The sequence below is a fragment of the Haliotis asinina genome, chromosome 2 (assembly GCF_037392515.1).
Source record: "Haliotis asinina isolate JCU_RB_2024 chromosome 2, JCU_Hal_asi_v2, whole genome shotgun sequence".
Lineage (NCBI taxonomy): Eukaryota > Metazoa > Mollusca > Gastropoda > Lepetellida > Haliotidae > Haliotis > Haliotis asinina.
Window position 1 is genome coordinate 27,432,829 of NC_090281.1, and position 16,835 is coordinate 27,449,663.

At 41.6% G+C, this 16,835-nt stretch overlaps 1 protein-coding gene across 1 annotated transcript in view; it reads right to left on the reverse strand.

The window, feature by feature from the left end:
• Nucleotides 1–16,152, reverse strand: part of LOC137271696 (uncharacterized) — a 34,601-nt gene extending 18,449 nt beyond the window's left edge. The window contains exons 1-6 of the mRNA XM_067804118.1: nucleotides 15,980–16,152; nucleotides 9,158–9,326; nucleotides 8,294–8,955; nucleotides 7,386–7,539; nucleotides 6,935–6,941; nucleotides 5,276–6,424 (exon numbers count right to left, since the gene is read on the reverse strand). Coding sequence (XP_067660219.1) covers nucleotides 5,276–6,424; nucleotides 6,935–6,941; nucleotides 7,386–7,539; nucleotides 8,294–8,955; nucleotides 9,158–9,326; nucleotides 15,980–16,152 — 2,314 coding nt within the window. The remainder of the gene's footprint in view (nucleotides 1–5,275; nucleotides 6,425–6,934; nucleotides 6,942–7,385; nucleotides 7,540–8,293; nucleotides 8,956–9,157; nucleotides 9,327–15,979) is intronic.
• Between the last annotated feature and the right edge of the window lie 683 nt (nucleotides 16,153–16,835).

The window sequence follows — 16,835 nt, forward strand, 5'->3', positions numbered from 1 at the left end:
GTTGGTTGGACTGAGATAATGAATGTTCCCCGGATGAAGAATCTTGATTAGAAGACTGTGATGGAATGTCTGGCTGGATAACCACGTTATTGCCAGAGTTCATAGTCTGAGTAGACTGTTCAGGTGTGAGTGGCTGAGGTGTGTTGGTTTTAACCTATGTCAAGTCGGTCTGACAATGTATTGAAGAGGTGGGTACTGATAAGGTGTTTACCTGTGGGTTTGTGTCCGAAGATGTCCTGGCAACTGATGCATATGAACAACTTGGTGCTGTTGCTTCAACGATCTTTTTGGCATCTACAAAGCTAATATTTTGGGTAAATTTGATTTTAGTAATTTCCATTTGTTTTTTCCAAATTGGGCAGTCTTTTGAAAAGGAAGAATGATTTCCTGTACAGTTTGTGCACTTCTTTATGTTACTAGTACAGTCTTTTGTAACATGACTAGTTTCACTGCAGTGTCCACATGTTATTGGTTTTGTACAGTTGTTAACACCGTGTCCATATTTTTGACATCTAAAACATCTCAAAGGATTTGAGATATAGATGTCAACGGACATATTGCTGTAACCAACCTTGACTGACTTTGGAGGATTCGGTGAAGAGAAAGCAAAGAGGTAGGTATTTGTCTGAATGGTTTCATTGTTTCTGCGGGTAGTAAAACACTTGACAAATATTACTCCCTGATCTTTCATTTCAGAAGCAATGTCTAACTCAGACATAGCAGCCAACAGTCGATCCCTGTCTCTGATTATACCCTTGCTGGTATTTAGTGTTCTATGGGCAGAGACTATCACAGGAACTCCAACGAACATATCCGTAGATAAAAGGTTGATAGCCTGCTGTTTTCTGCTACATTCAATTAGAATGGATCCTGAACGCAAGTGTTTGATGTTTTTTACCTCTCCAGCTATTCTGTTGATACCTTTAGAAACCGCAAAAGGATTAAGTGTTAAGGGAGTCTTATCCAGAGTTTCCATTATCAAAAATCGTGGCCAATGATCAGTAGAAGCACCTTGTCGCTGTTCTCCAACATCATCGAGTGGACGTTTTGTTTTTTTGGGGGGTGTTTGGTATTCCATGTTTAAGACATATTTATTCATCACCCGAGCTCCCCACCCTCACAAGGACAATGCTAAAAACAAGCGGATCTCCAGCTTGCAGCACTAAGGATACCCAGGTGATATACTCCAGCAGAAAAATTAAGAGATTAATGATTCTACCAGACTGGCCCATGAGCCACCGCCTTCTGGCATAGGACTCTAGGCAAAGTTCACAATAAACATATCAAAGTCAAGTCAAATATTGTTCCAAGAATAAGGGTGCCAAGACCATAAGTTCAACAATTCCAAATAAAAATTCTGTGCTGTTGTATATAATCCATGTACAGGGCTTGGCATGACCAGCCGATTGGTTGAATCGGGCCCATTCAACCACCCGTCTAGGTGAAGTAAGGGCCGAAGTGGTGTGTTGGGCAAATGAAACGCAGTTAAAAGCCCATCTGCCCTCAACCACCAGGATCCCGTCCTCCACCGACACGGGACGCAACCCACGGCAAACAGGTTGCCCAAGTTAGTCGCCTCTTACGACAAGCAATGGGGTGCTATGGACACATTCTGTCCTGGGTCCACACGGGAGAAGAGCACTTAGCGTTACCCAGCACCCACCACGAGGAGGTGGCTCTTCATGGGTACCTTGACACTAAAAAGTGTTACAGACAAAATGCTGCCTTGTGGAACACCCTGATGCTGATTATACTGATCAGACAGGGTTGAACCCACTCGAACTTGAAACTGCCTGTCGTGTAAAAACTGTGATATAAAAAGGGGCAAACGACCCTTTAAACCGAAGTCATGTAAATCCTTCAAAATGCTATGCTTCCAGGTCGTATCATAGGCTTTCTCAAGATCAAAGAAAATTGATACAGCATGTTGTTTATTTACTAGAGCATTTTTCACAAAGGATACTAAACGTACCAAATAATCAATGGCACTACGATTTTTTCTGAACCAACATTGAATATTTGTGATCAGGTTATTGGTTTCAAGATACCAAGTTAATCTATCATTCGCCATACGCTCCATGGTTTTACAGACACAGCTAGTTAGAGAAATCGGTCTGTAATTCGACGGATCAGTATGATCCTGGCCAGGTTTTGGAATGGGGACTACGATGGCATTGCGCCAAGAGGCTGGGAAATGTCCCTGACATCCATATTGAATCAAAAATATTTAGCAACCTTTCCAGACATGATTCAGGCAAATGCTTCAGGCGCTGATAGTGAATATCATAAACTGTTGCTGTATCATGAGCTTGCTCAAGAGCGTATTGGAGCTCATGTATTGAAAAAAATTCATTATAATCTTCACCGTTGGCTGAATTAAAATTTAATCTTTTCTTCTTCTGCTGTTTCTGAAACTTTTGAAACTCAGGCACATAATTTGATGAAGATGAATGCTTGGCGAGAGTTTCACCAAGTTTATTTGCAATGTCAGATTTATTAGTTAATAACAGTAGACTTAGAACCTTTGCCCTTTATTCTTTGAATCATGTTCCACACCTTTGACATAGGTGTGCGTGAATTTATTTTAGAAACATAATGACTGACGCGTATTTTGTTTGAAAGCACGTCTAGCTTTGGCATTTAAGATCTTAAATTTATCTAAATTATGTACTGTAGGATGTTTGCGAAAATACTTTTCAGCTTTCTTCCTACACTTTCTGGCCTGTTTACATTCATTATTGAACCATGGCTTACGAATGTGTGGAACTGCAGAGGACATAGGTATAGTTATGTCAGCAATGTTATTGAGTATATCAGAAAACAGCTGTATCGGATCTTCCTTGTCCACAAAAAACATCAGTTTGCAAGTGTTCAGAACAGAGTGCCATGTACAATAACCAGTCAGCTCTGGCAAAGTTCCGTCGAGATAAAGGTGAATCATCACCAGAGCTTACTGTTTTGAGAATGGTGGGGAAGTGATCACTCCCGCAGAGGTCATCATGGACCATCCATTCAAATTCGCTATATAAAGGAGAATCAATGAGTCTCAGATCTAGGGCCGAATATGTACCAGTAGCTGGATGTAGATAAGTGCTTGTGTCATCGTTTAAGATACAGAGGTCATTGTCTGAAATAAATTCCTCAAGAATTTTACCCTTATTATTCATATGGACACTTCCCCATAGCGGGTTGTGTCCGTTCAGATCACCCATGATAATGCACGGTTTTGGAAGCTGATCATATCCGATTGTTGAATATTGGACGAAGGAGGTATATTTCAACTGCACAGAGTCAATGCTATGTGCAGAGTAAGCCTAATAGCTACGGTTTGGAAAGTTGTATTAAGTGGGACAGGACTATGTATACCACCCTGACGCACCAACATGGAAGTACCTCCTGTTCTTTTGTCTCCGGGAGGAGAGAAGGAATAGTAATCACTGTATTGTCTTAGATTAAAATTATCAGTATCTTTGAGATATGTCTCCTGAAGACATATTGCTGACGGTTGGAAATCTTTTAATAACAACTGCATCTCATGGAAGTTGTTTTTGAGTCCTCTGCATTATGGTCGACAATTTATTCATGGTGCCTCAATAGGAGATCTTTCTCTAGAATACGAGGATGATAAGTTCCTCCGTCTGTCCTGAGAGGACAGTGTGACCTCCATGTCAAGAGGTCCAAATTGGTTCACTAGAGGAACCTGTAAAGGTAAAAGAACCGTAGGAGGTTTGTCTCTGTTGATTTTCTTTCCTTTCTTCTTCTTAGATTTTTCTGTGAAGTTGTCGTTTCAGATGTGTTTTCGGTCTGAATTTGAGTTTGAGATCCAGATGAAGAGTGAGTAACCACTGGAGAAGGTTGAATAGCTGAAGCTGAGAGGGTAGGCTGGTTTGATTTTATTCAAGTCAAATTAGTTTGACATGAAACAGAAGACGTTGCAACGGAACAGCTAGCTGCAGTGACATAGATGGCGTTTGACAGAATAGTAGTTTCATGTGATAAGAGTTTTTTTGCCTCAAGGTACGAAATATGTTTTTCACATTTTAGTTTCATAATTTTTGATTCCCTTTGATAAACGGCGCAAGACCTGGATGAAGCATCATGTGGTCCTTCACAGTTTGCGCATTTAGAGTCATTCTCGCAGTCTGTACTCTCATGGTGACCACCACAACGGTGACACACAACGGTGTTACGACATGACTGTGACCCGTGTCCAAAATGTTGACATTTGTAACACCGGAGTGGATTGGGTACATATACATCAACTCCAATGTTAAAACAACCTGCTTTAATTGACTGTGGGAGAGATGGACGAGAACACGTCAATAAATAGGTGTTTGTTTTGGTGATGATTCCCTCTTTCTTTATTGTGAAGCGTTTAACAGCTGACACACCCTGATCTTTTAGCTCAGCAGCAATGTCCTCGTCTGACATATCAGCGAGGCAGCGAGCTCTATCTCTGATGATTTCGCGGCATGAGTTGAGTGTTCTGTGCACAGACACAATAACCTCAATATTGGCAAAGGTCTTTACTGACAAAAGATTGAGAAATTGCTGTCTCCACGAGAAGTGAGCCACTACGGAGACGAGTAACATTTGTCACTTCTCCACAAATGCCAGAGATAGCCTTTGAAATAGCAAATGGATTTAACTTGATTGGAAGAAAATCAGCTGCTTCAATGACAAGAAATCAAGCCCAAGAGTCACTGTTAGAAGAAATGTTTCCAGTGGAGAGATCTAAGTCTTCTAAACGTCTTTACTTTTCATTCCGAGATGAACCAGAAGAATGAAGAGCCATGATGAAAGGAAAAAAGATTCGACACCCCTGCTCCCCACCCACCACGGAGTGTCAACAAAGACAGTGTCAATATGCATCGGATCTCCAAGATGCTGACACCAGAGATACAGGGGTGTTATACTCCAGAGAATATGACATGAATAGCTGTATTTGCCTACCAATTCAATGCCAGACTGGTTCTGCCCGTGACAAGAAATTGGAGACATACATCATTCAGAGGTCAACATCACCAGATTGGCCCATGAGCCACCGCCTTCTGGCATAGGACTCTAGGCAAGTTAAAGGAATCAAAATTTGTACAGTGTAGATCAAAATAACCAAAACATACTCTATTTCACACATCTGTGCTTCACGCAAATGGAAATAAATATATAAAAAAGCCATCACAGACATGTGCTAAAGTGTCAAGAGGTTAAAGAATTACGAAAAAACGTTGTTTGTGAATGACCATGATGTAATTAAGGAAACTATGACACATACCTGTATAATGTACTGTTTCATCTACAGACACTTTGTACCCGCTGTTATAGACCGATCCGTTATAGAAGGACAGAACTGTGAAGGGGAGGTCGCTGGATATAGACGTAACCCATGTATACCTTTGCCACTGTATCAGAGTGCCAATTTTGTAACTACTGCCGGCTATATCTATCCATCTCAGGCGGCCCTCTAGTCGTTTGTGTTTAATCAACACAGTCGCTTTCTTGTAAGTTAGTATCCGGAGCGTTGTAAGAAAATTGTTCGGATATAACCACACTCCTCTGTGTGTGACGTACAAGTATACAGGTGATACGGTTGTGAAGGCACTGTTGTAACCATCTGCTCGACTGAGTATCACCAATACCGAGTGTGTGGCGGTGAAGTGGAGACTCGCTCCCCGTTCAAGTGAGCGGTTATAGAGACGACGCTCGCCAGTAGAGACTGTGGGCCCAGAACTGAAGGTGATCTGCACGTTGCTGTGTTCACTGATGATCTGCAGCTCCAGTTTAGTGTCATTTACAGCAACAACATACTCCAGTCCGTAGTGCTTGATCCTCAGTAGCTGATCATACACAATGTACTCAGAGGCATACTCCACACCACTATAGACGGCTATGTTGTGATCACTAATAATCACAGTTCCATTCAGATCATGTGGAGTGGTTATCCTCAACGTTTGATACGGATTAAGTTTAAGGGATAATTTATCGCCGTCACTGTAATAGTTGTCGAAAAAGTGAACACTTTCTCGATTCATTCGGAAGAATATATCAACAGTAGCACTCATGTTGTGTGTAGCTATTAGTAACAAGGATTGATAACTACTGTTAGGGGCGAGACTTGAGGGTAAAATGTACTTGGTCCCAAGGGTAGATATTGGAAGCGGAGAGAATATACCGTCAGCTTCTACAACAATGCTTATATTTTCGTCACTTCCGCTCACAATAATAGCAGCATTTTCAACATCACTGGTGATTTTCATCTTATCGCTTACAGTGTGTGATCCAAAACTGAAGGAACCCAATGGATCAACTCTTCTGTAGTCGTGGTGTGGATACTGTATCTCCACCAGGCCCCCAGTTTCTCCAGATGTGTACCTGATGTAAGCGTATTCGACTTTATTTGCCACAGCCACCAAGTAGTCTTCACCTGAAGAATACAACACGATATCAATGCATTATGTTCTTAACCCTGTTATTGTTGGGCCTAGATCAAAGCACGACAAATATGAAGTACCAGTGAGTGAGTAAGTGAGTGAGTTATAATTTAACGTCACATCGGCAATATTTCAGCGAACAAACATGATTATATAGAATATTATGTATATATTTTAAATCCGTCTTCAAAGTGCGGTAAAACAACTAGGGTATCACAATTCGAATTTAAAACTAGCACATGAAGTTTAAACTAGCAGTTCAATTTGGACAAGACGTAATATAAAAACAGGCTAAAGACCACCAACAACTGAAGGTAGATCACCATACTAGGGACCAAGGGGAATTACATTACGTTTGCTACCTGCATGGATCCTAGTTGGATTTACACCATCCCCTCAGCCGCTGGCGATTGTAGCTAAATGTAGCCGAAAATAAAATGACAAAAATACTGCGTTTAAAAATTGGTAAGTTTAAATTTATCTTTGAAGGTTTTGGGACTTACTTTCCCTCTGAGAGGGACAACAGTCTTACGATACTTTAACCCCCTTTGAGGTTAAAGCCACTAACAATCGCAGTTGCTAATTCATACTTCATATCTAAAATACCAACTTTCTATTTACAAAACATATTATTCAAAATTTATCTAATAATTCTATTTCCTTTAAAAATTCAATGATTAATTAATTAACATTAAAAATGTCCTTCATTGTTTTGGCATTAAAATATTTATCCCTTGTGATGGAATAGTCAACACAGTCAAGCAAGACATGCTTGACTGTGATTACTTCATCACAAGGGATACAAAAGGGAGGATCCTCACCTAAATATTCATGAGTGTATCTTGTATGGCCAATGCGACATCGTCGCATAATGACCTCTTCAAATCTGGACTGACAACCCAAGTATGTGTAACCAATATAGGGTTTTATTGCATGTAATGTATTGTTACCTACCTGGGTGTCCCACTTCTTCTGCATCAGATCACGGATATACATTCTAATTGTTGCTTTATAATCTGGGTATGGAATAGGAAGTGGTGTCCCAGATTTGTTGAGTGCTGCCTTGGCAGCAAGATCAGCCATTGTGTTCCCAGATATTTCTATATGGCTGGGTAACCAACAAAAGACGATGTCACACTGGCCAGTAGCAAGATCATTATATAACTCAACAATTTCTATCAAAAGTGAGATGTTTACAAGATAAGGTTTTAACAAGAAAGAGAGTCTGAAAAGATTATTGGACATTTTTTATTACATGTTTTTTTTATACTTACCTTGTTGAAAGCCAACAATTGCCCTAGCGCTCTCCGATGCGCTCACTCTCTCTACTTATACCACAGAGAAGAGAGACAACCCTGTATGTAGCTGGGTCGCGACCCCCAAAGGTCACGTGACCCCTTGACACGTCATTCCCTCGCGACTACAGAGGCCACCCCCGGTGAGGGAAGGAGGGAAGGAAATCATGACTTGTTGGCTTTTAAGAAGGTAAGTATAAAAATAACATTTAATAAAAATGTCCAATTGTTTTACATACTTATCATAGTTGAAAGTCAACAATTGCCCAGGATCCCACAATATGAGGAGGGCTAGAGGGGTTAAGACCCAGATCGTCTCTCAACCTGTAGTAGTGTAAGTGGTTCTGATGAGGGAGACTGAAGGTCGGTATGGAAGAACGACCCGTTCCCTTCACCCCTGTAGGCAACCCCATCTGTGATGAGGAGCCCGCATAGGGAAGAACCACTTAGGAGGGAACTTAAAAACCAACCAAAAGGATAACCGAGAACGAGGAAAGATTCGAACGTTTATTAACAAGGAATCTCAGAAAAACGCGGAAGATTGCCCTGTACCACTAGGAGACCTACGTAGGTCTTAGTGTGTTTCGTCTCCTGATGAACAGTGACCCCGAAGTTCTCTGCTGTGCAAAGACCTGGAGTCCTAACCGGGACACTCCCACCAAATCCTCATTCGATAGTTCCCTCAAATAGTGGTGGCAAAGACAGACCTTGACCTCAAGAAACACCCGGCGAGGATGTCTGTTACTGCAATATTGCTGTGGTATGCCAAGGTAGCCGATGCCGCCCTGATTGTATATGGGTTGATTTTCGCAGGTGCTGGGAGGTGAGCAGCTTTGTAGGCTTCTATCAACGCGGAGGTAGACTCCCAGTGCCCTTTTGTCAATTTCCCTTGTGCTCAGTTGGGAATGAGGAAGAGACAACCTGCGTCGGCCCCGTCTCAGGGTGCAGGTGCGGTCCGTGTATATCTGCATCGCCCAAAACCTATGACCCTCGCAAAAGGAAACAAATGCTTCCCACTGGAAATCATACAGTTTCCCAGTTGTCACTCTCTGCGAGCTCGCTATGACAGAGGCGACCCCGTTGGAGTACCCACTCCTCCTCAGACTCCTTTGTTTACTAGCCAAGCGTGCAGATTGAGTACCTGAGGGTCCTCGTGTATCCGTCCGCTTGGCTGACTCAGGAGAAGATCCCTTCGGAGAGGTGTCAGTACGGGCTCCTGACTGCAAAGCCTGTGGAGGGGTACATACCAGGCCCGCGTCGGCCACTTTGGGGCTAGTCGCAGAAGTTTGAGATTCTGCGTCTTTTGTAGTTTGGTTATTACCCGTTGTAGTACTGCTGGGGGAGGGAAAGCATAGGTGTCTATCCCTGCCCAGTCTAAGCGTCACAGCGTCTAAGGCCCAGGCCTCTGGGTTTGGTACAAGGGACATGTACATGGTTGAGTTTGGTGGCAAAGAGGTTCACCAGCGGCACGCCGAGCTGAAGGCACAGCATTTGGAAGGCCCGAGGGTGCAGTTGCCACTCCATGGAGGGAGGGCTGTAAGGACGAGAGAGGTCTTCCGCCAAGATGTCCTTGGCCCCTGGGATGTGCCAAGCCTTGCGACTGTATGGAAGATCAGCCACAAATTACAATGACACATATACTACAGCTAAAAAATGTGGAAGATTAAATCTGATTCCAAATGTTTTGGGACTTACGTACCCTCTCAGGAGGACAATAATTTTAGTGAGTGAGTTTAGTTTTACGCCGCACTCAGCAATATTCAACCTATATGGCAGCGGTCTGTGAATAATCGAGTCTGGACCAGAGAATCCAGTGACCAACAACATGAGCATCGATCTGCGCAATTGGGAACCGATGACATATGTCAACCAAGTCAACGAGCCTGACCACCCGATCCCGTTAGTCGCCTCTTACGACAAGCACAGTCGCCTTTTATGGCAAGCATTGGTTGCTGAAGGCCTATTCTACCCCGGGAAATCACGGGTCGAGAATTGTTTTACGGTACTTCAACCCCCTTCGAGGATACAGCCACTAACAATGTTATCTGCTAATTCAAATTCCAATCATAAAATGTTTATCTATTCTGAAACAGGTCTAATTCTTTTAAAAACGCAATGATTAAATGACAACTAAAATTACTAAAAAGATCCTTCATACTTCGTGATTTAAAATAGTTATCCCTTGTGATTGAATATTCAATACAGCCAAGCAAAACATCCTTGACTGTAATTCTTTCATCACAAGGGATACAAAACGGAGGATCCTCACCTTTTAACAAGTACTCATGTGTATACCGCGTATGGCCAATGCGATATCGTCGCATAATGACCTCCTCAAATCTGGACTGACAACCCAAGTAGGTGTAACAAATATACGGTTTTATTTCATGTAATTTATTGATACCTACTTGAGTGTCCCACTTCTTCTGCACGGATATAAGATCTAATTGTAGCTTTGTAATCTGAACATGGAATAAGAAGTGGAGTCACAGATTTGTTGAGTGCTGCCTTGGCAGCAAGATCAGCCAGTGTATTCCCTGAAATGCCCACGAGGCTGGGTAACCAACAGAAGACGATGTCGTATTGGCCAGTAGCAAGAGTATTATACAATTCAATAATTTCAATTAAAAGTGAATGTTCACACGAGATATTTTTAATAGCCTGAAGGCAAGAAAGAGAGTCGGAATATATTACATATTGTTTACGTTTAGGGTGTCTTTGAATATATTTAAGAGCTGTTAATATGGCGTTTGCTTCTGTAGTAAAAATAGAGCTGTTATCTGGAATTCTAGAAGATATTGTTCTGGATCCAATGACAGTGGCACAAGCCACTGCACCACCGTCCTTGGATCCATCTGTAAATAAGGGGTTGTAATTGCTATATTTAGGTTTTTTTAATTGATTATATTCTTGTTTATATTGTAATTCATTCGTTTCTGATTTTTTAAATGAAGTTAATGTGAGGTCAACTTGTGTCCTAACCAACTGCCAAGGAGGAGAAGAAAGAAGACGGGAGGGAGCTATGTTCTCCAGCTCAATGCCGGCCGAAGAAAGAAAGAAAGGGTTTAATTCTGTGCCCTAAAAGTGGAACAAGAGAAGACCTCTTGTCAAACAAATCTTCATAAAGTGGATTGAACGCACAGTTATATGCAGGACTAAAATCATTAAAGCATAATTTAGTAATATATTGTAAGGATAATTTAATACGACGTTATGTAAGAGATGGATCAACGGCTTCAACGTAAAGACTGTCAATAGGTAAAGTTCGGAAAGACCCAAGACAAAGTCTTAAACCTTGGTGGTGTACAGAATCAAGAAGTTTAAGATTGCTTTTGCAGGCGCCACCATATACGATGGAACCGCAATCAATCGAACGGAATAACCATCGATAAAGTTGTAGGAGGGTAGCTTGGTCTCCTCCCCACTTACAATTAGAGATGACTTTCAACAGGTGCCTTCAGGCATTTAGCTTTAAGGGATTTGATATGGGGGAGAAACGTTAAATGCGAGTCAAAATTCAGTCCCAAGAACTTGGCCTCTTTTACAACTTTAACAGCAGTGCCATTTAGAAGCAGTTCAGGGTCTTTATGTGCTTTATATCGTCTACAGAAATGTATACAATTAGTTTTTGATTTAGAAAATCTGAAACCGTTCTCAAGACACCATTTATTAATTTGGTTTAAACACAACTGCTGTTGCCTCTCAATAGTATGAATATTTTTACCACGACAAGAGATCATCCACAAAAAGTGATCCGTCAATCGAATCTTTTAAAACTTTGGATATACTGTTGATTTTGACGCTAAATAAAGTAACAGACAAAATACTGCCTTGTGGAACACCGTGAGCCTGATTATAATGATGAGACAGGGTAGAACCCACCCAGACGTGAAATTGCCTGTCATTTAAAAAGTTGGATATAAATAGAGGCCATCGGCCTCGCAATCCAAAGTCATGTAAATCTCTTAAAATGCCGCATTTCCATGTAGTGTCATACGCTTTTTCTAAATCAAAAACAATAGACACTGCATGTTGTTTATTAATTATAGCATTTTTGACAAAAGATTCTAAAGGCACTAAGTGATCAATGGTACTTCTGTTTTTATGAAAGCCACACTGAATATCTGTTATGAGGTTATTGGTTTCTAAGTACCAAACTAGTCTATTGTTTATCATGCGTTCCATGGTTTTGCAAATGCAACTTGTTAGAGAAATTGGGTGATAATGTGAAGGATCGGTATGGTCACGTCCAGGTTTAGGTATTGGGACTACTATAGCATATCGCCAGGATGACGGAAATGTCCCCGACGTCCAAATATCATCAAAAATATTTAGAAGAGTTTCTAAACAAGATTCTGGTAAGTGCTTCAGAAGTTGATAATGTATGTTATCAGCTCCTGTAGCAGTATCGTGGGTCTGGTCAAGAGCAGTATGGAGTTCATGAATTAAAAATACCTCGTTATAATCTTCCCCGTTATCTGAAGTGAAATTTATAGATTTCTTTTCTTCTTGTTTTTGATATTGCTGAAATTTAGGTACATAATAAGAAGAGGAAGAATGTTTAGCGAGAGTTTCGCCCAGTTTATTCGCAATATCTGATTTATCAGTAAGTAACTGATCTCCATGTTTAAGATGGTGGACAGTAGATTTAGTACCTTTACCTTTAATTTTCTTGACCATGTTCCATACCTTGGATATGGGTGTCCGAGAATTTATTTTGGATACATAATTTAGGCATTTGTTCTGTTTAAAAGTACGCCGTGCTTTAGCATTTAAAATTTTAAACTTATTTAAATTATGCACCATAGGATGGCGACGGAAATAATGTTCTGTTGTTTTCCTTGCCTTCCTAGCTTGTTTGCAGTCACCGTTGAACCATGGTTTCGAATATGTGGAACTGCAGAGGACTTTGGTATACACTTATCAGCTATGGAATTACGTTCATCAGAAAAATACATTCAGGAACGTTAATAAAACGTTCAGGTTTAAGTTTCTCCGCACACAGTGTTTCATATAAAGCCCAGTTAACCTTTTTTAAAATTCCGCCTTGATGATGGAGGAACATCAGATGGAGTTACAGATTTTAGTATAGTATTAAAATGGTCACTTCCACAGAGGTCATCGTGGACTGACCATTCGAATTCATTTGGTAGTTCTGAATTTGTGAGTGACAAGTCAAGAGTAGAATAGGTTGCTGTACCAGGGAGTAAATATGTGTTGGAACCATCATTATAAATACATAAATCATTGTCAGAACAAAAGTCCTCCAACAACTTACCTTTAGTGTTTGTGGTTACACTACCCCAGAGTGGGTTGTGCCCATTTAAATCTCCCATCATAATACAGGGCTTCGGGAGTTGGTCATATAGATCTTGAAGTTTAGTTTTGGCAAACGTCGAAGATGGTGAAATATAAAGAGCATAGCGTAAACGCTACTTGTAAAGTAATTCTCACAGCAACAGCCTGCATATTAGTATTAAGTGAGACATGGCTTTGAATAACGTTTTGTCTGACTAGAATGGATGACCCGCCAGTGGCCCTATCACCCGGAGGTGAAAAACAATGATATGCATTAAAATGACGAAGATCAAATGTATCTGTTTTAAATATGTCTTCTGGAGACAGATCGCTGAAGGTGTAAAATCGTGGCCTAATAGCTGTAATTCATGTAAATTAGTCCTCAAGCTTCTGCAGTTCCACTGTGCAATATTATTAATACTATCTTTTGGGGGGATTTATTGGGGATCTACCCCACTCTTTTGGAGGGCGACAAACTATGTGCCCTAGAATGGACATTTTCAGAAACGTCCATGTCTTCAAGAGACCCATATTTATTAAACAAATGAATTTTATTTTGTGACCCTTTAGGAGCTCTGCCACTTTGTTGTTTTGAAGCATCAGGCTTTGGCTTAGGTTGACTTTTCACAGTTTGTTGACTATAAGCTGTCGATTGAGACTTTGAGTGTGACTGAGATGATGATGATTTGTGATCAGAAGAAGACTTTGAGGTACTAGGAAGTGATTCCTCAGTCTGAGATAATATGGCAGGGTACAAAAGTGAGTGAGTGAGTTAATATTTAACGTCACATTGGCAATATTTCAGCCATATCGTGACGAGAACATTTTGATATTGAAATGAAATATGAAAACATTATAAAAACCTGTCGTCAAAGGACAGTAAAACCACTAGAGCATCACATTTACAATTAAAACTAGTGTGGAGAGTTAAAACAAATACCACTGTTCGGACGATACAACATAAAATACGGGCTGTAGATCGCCAGAAGCTGAAGGTAGATCACCATACTAGGGACCATGGGGACTTACAGTACCTTTGCTACCCGCGTGGACCCCAGATGGATTTACACCATCCCCTCAGCGGTTGGCGATTATACTGAAATTTAGCCATTATTAAAAACAACAAATATACTACGATTAAAAGTTTGGTCGTACTAAATTTACATAGAATGTTTTGGACTTACGTACCCTGTCAGGAGGACAATAATTTTACAATACTTCAACCCCCCTCGAGGGCACAGCCACTAACAATCTCAGTTATTAATCTAGACTACCAATAATAAAATGTTTATCTATTTACAATTGTGATAACATACCTAATTCTTTTTAAAATGCAATAATTGAATGAGAGCTGGTATGAGTAAAAAGATCCTTCATAGTTCGTGAATTAAAATACTGATCCCTTGTGATGGAATACTCTACACAGTCAAGCAGGATATGCTTGACTGTGATTCTTTCCTCACAAGGGATGCAGAACGGAGGATCCTCACCTTTCAAAAGGTATTCATGAGTATATCGTGAATGGTCAAGACGACATCGCCGCAAAATGACCTCTTCAAATCTGGACTGACAAGGCAGAGTACAAAAGCTGTCGAGAATCGCAATTTACCCAAGTCAAGGTAGTCTGGCAGCCTGTGGATGATGATTTTGTTAGTTTAGACTCCGATGATGTTTTTAGCTACTCTAGCATAACTTTCTGGAAGATCAGACCTCTTTACCAGTTTTTATGCCTCAGGAAAGGAGATATTTTGAGTAAACTTTATTCTGTTATCTCCATTTTGCTCTTTCCAGATAGGACACTGATGAGAAAATGATGAATGGTCGCCTGAGCAGTGGGTGCATTTTTTTGACATTACTGTCACAATCTTCTGTTATGTGTATCTTTGAGCACACACAACGAACAATGTGCAAGTATTGACACCATGGCCGAACTTGTGGCATTTGAAACACCGAAGGGGATTCGGAATGTACTTTTCCACACTGATATTACAGTATCAAGCTTTAAGTGATGTTGGAGCAGTAGGAGATGTGAAAGAAAACAGATAGGTATTAGTTTGAATGTTTGTGTTGTTTTTACGGGTTGTGAAACGTTTGACACATAATACACCCTCATATTTCATTTCGGAAGCGATATTAAGTTCAGACATGTCTGCCAGCAAGCGATCTCGATCACGTACGATTCCCTTACTCGTGTTCAGTGTTTTGTGGGCTGTGACGGTAACCGGAGCGCCAACGAAAGTGTCAGTCTTCAAAAGGTTCGTTGACTGTTGCCTTTTGGCGGACTCGATCAACAGTGCAACAGAACGTAACTTTCTAATGTTAGACACCGCAAAAGGGTTTAACTTTAAAGGTGCATTATCTTTGGTCTCGATGACGATAAAAGTAGTCAATGTGTTTAGACGGTCTGAGGTCATCAACAGGGTCATTTTCAAGAGGACGTTTGCCGTTTTTAGTGGGGGTTTCATAAGCCATGGTGAGTTATTTAGGTTTCATCATCCGAGCTCCCCACCCACCATGGAGTATCACAAGGACAATGCTAAAGCAAGCGGGCCTCCAGCCTGCAGCACCAAGGATACCCGGATGATATACTCCAGTAGAAGAATTATGAATAATTGATCCACCAGATTGGCCCATGAGCCACCGCCTTCTGGGCATAAGACTCTAGGCAAAGGTCTAAACGTCATAATTCAAATCAAACATGCTTATAAAAATAACACCAAGACCAAAATTACATCAATTTCAAATTATACTTGTGCAATGATAAATGTATATAGATTCCATGCACAGGGCTTGGCATGACCAGCCGATTAGTTGAACCAGGCCCATTCATCCACCCGTCCAGGCAAAGTGAGGGCCACCAAAGTGGTGTATTGAGCAACAGGAACACGGTTGGAAGCCCCTATTGCCCTCAACCACCAGGATCCCTTCTTCCGCCGACACAGGGCCGCAACCCACGGCAAACGGGTTGGTGGACCAAATACCCCCCCTGGTCCACTACGGGGGTGTCGGCGAGCTCTTGGCGTTACCCAGCACCCACCACGAGGGGGTGGCTCGCCACGGGTGACCCGGTAATCTGGAAGAGACTGTTGTGGACACAATGGCCGTGGCACAAGCCACTGCACCACCATTCTTGGATCCATCTGTGGGGGCACCCGTGAACGGCCACCTCCTCGTGGTGGGTGCTGGGTCACGCCAAGAGCCGTTCAAACCCCCGTGTGGACCCGGGTCAACTAGGTCCATAGTACCCCATTGCTGGTCGCAAGGAGTGACCGAATTGGGCAACCTGTTTGCCGTGGGTTGCGTCCCGTGTCGGTGGAGGACGGTAGTCTGGTGGTTGAGGGCAGTAGGAGCCTGAACCGTGTTCCTGCTGCTCAACACACCACTTTCGCCCTTACTTCACCTAGACGGGTGGTAGAATCGGCCCGATTCTATCAATCGGCTGGTCACGCCAAGCCCTGTGTATGGACTTGTATGTCATTACACACATTTAATTTGCAAATGTTTTACTTTTGGACTTGGTACATTTGTTTATATCAAATGTTCACGATTTTTCACACTGATGTTTTGAACTTTGCCTAGAGTCTTATGCCCAGAAGGCGGTGGCTCATGGGCCAATCTGGTGGATTTGTTATTTATAACTCTTCTGCTGGAGTATATCATCCGAGTATCCTTGATGCTGCAAGTTGGAAACCCACTTGTTATTAGCATTGTCCTTGTGATACTCCGTGGTGGGTGGGGAGCTCGGATGATGAACCTTAAAGCACTAGCCATGGCTTACGAAACCCCTGTCACCAAGAAATAACGTCCTCTT